This window comes from Eimeria mitis, genomic scaffold (assembly GCF_000499745.2).
Source record: "Eimeria mitis Houghton genomic scaffold, Emh_scaff2130, whole genome shotgun sequence".
Lineage (NCBI taxonomy): Eukaryota > Apicomplexa > Conoidasida > Eucoccidiorida > Eimeriidae > Eimeria > Eimeria mitis.
In genome coordinates, this window is record NW_013570454.1 from 5706 (window position 1) to 6444 (window position 739).

The 739-nt window shown below is 50.9% G+C and overlaps 1 protein-coding gene across 1 annotated transcript in view; it reads right to left on the minus strand.

Annotated features, from left to right (window-relative positions):
• Positions 1-739, minus strand: part of EMH_0049090 (uncharacterized protein) — a gene marked incomplete at both ends in the record, with an annotated part of 7201 nt that overhangs the window by 3599 nt on the left and 2863 nt on the right. Inside the window, 2 exons of the mRNA XM_013496483.1 lie at positions 324-404; positions 530-595. Of these exons, the coding sequence (XP_013351937.1) occupies positions 324-404; positions 530-595 (147 nt within the window). The remainder of the gene's footprint in view (positions 1-323; positions 405-529; positions 596-739) is intronic.

Here is a 739-nt window from a genome sequence, read left to right on the forward strand (position 1 = left end):
AGTAGAGAGAAGGGGCCTCCGTGAGGGGGCACATAAACTGCAGCGCCTGCGGCAGGCGGGCGGCGATCAACTCCAGCAGAGCCAGCAGCTCCTGCAAACCCCAAACCCTAAACCCTAAACCCTAAACCCTAAACCCTAAACCCTAAACCCTAAATTCTGAACCCTAGTCTTAGTTCTGCTTTGTATGCAAATGTTTATAGACTATCGCGAGGGTTTGTGGTGTACTAACGCTTGAAACCTTCTTACTAGGGTTTAGGGTTTAGGGTTTAGGGTTTAGGGTTATTCAAGGGTTTAGGGTTTAGGGTTTAGGGTTTAGGGTTTACGGCTAGCTGTTCGTTTGCTGCCTTCAGCTGGTTGTCTCGCACTGCGAGAGCAGCAGAGATACGCAGCACCTCTTGCTGCAGCTGCACAGACACCCAAACCCTAAACCCTAAACCCTAAACCCTAGACCCTAAACCCTAGCCCTTGCTTCGAACCCCTAAACCCTAAACCCTAAACCCTAAACCCTAAACCCTAAACCCTAGCTTACTTCAGATGCGGGCTTCTCCACAGTTTCCAGCTGCGCTTGAAGGACTGCTACTTGCTCGCCGCGAGCCTGTACACCACAAACCCTAAACCCTAAACCCTAAACCCTAAACCCTAAACCCCAAACCCTAAACCCCAAACCCTAAACCCTAAACCCTAGATACGGCTGCCGAGCTCTTTATTCCGTTTGAGTGTCTGCGTGCAACAGCGCCTG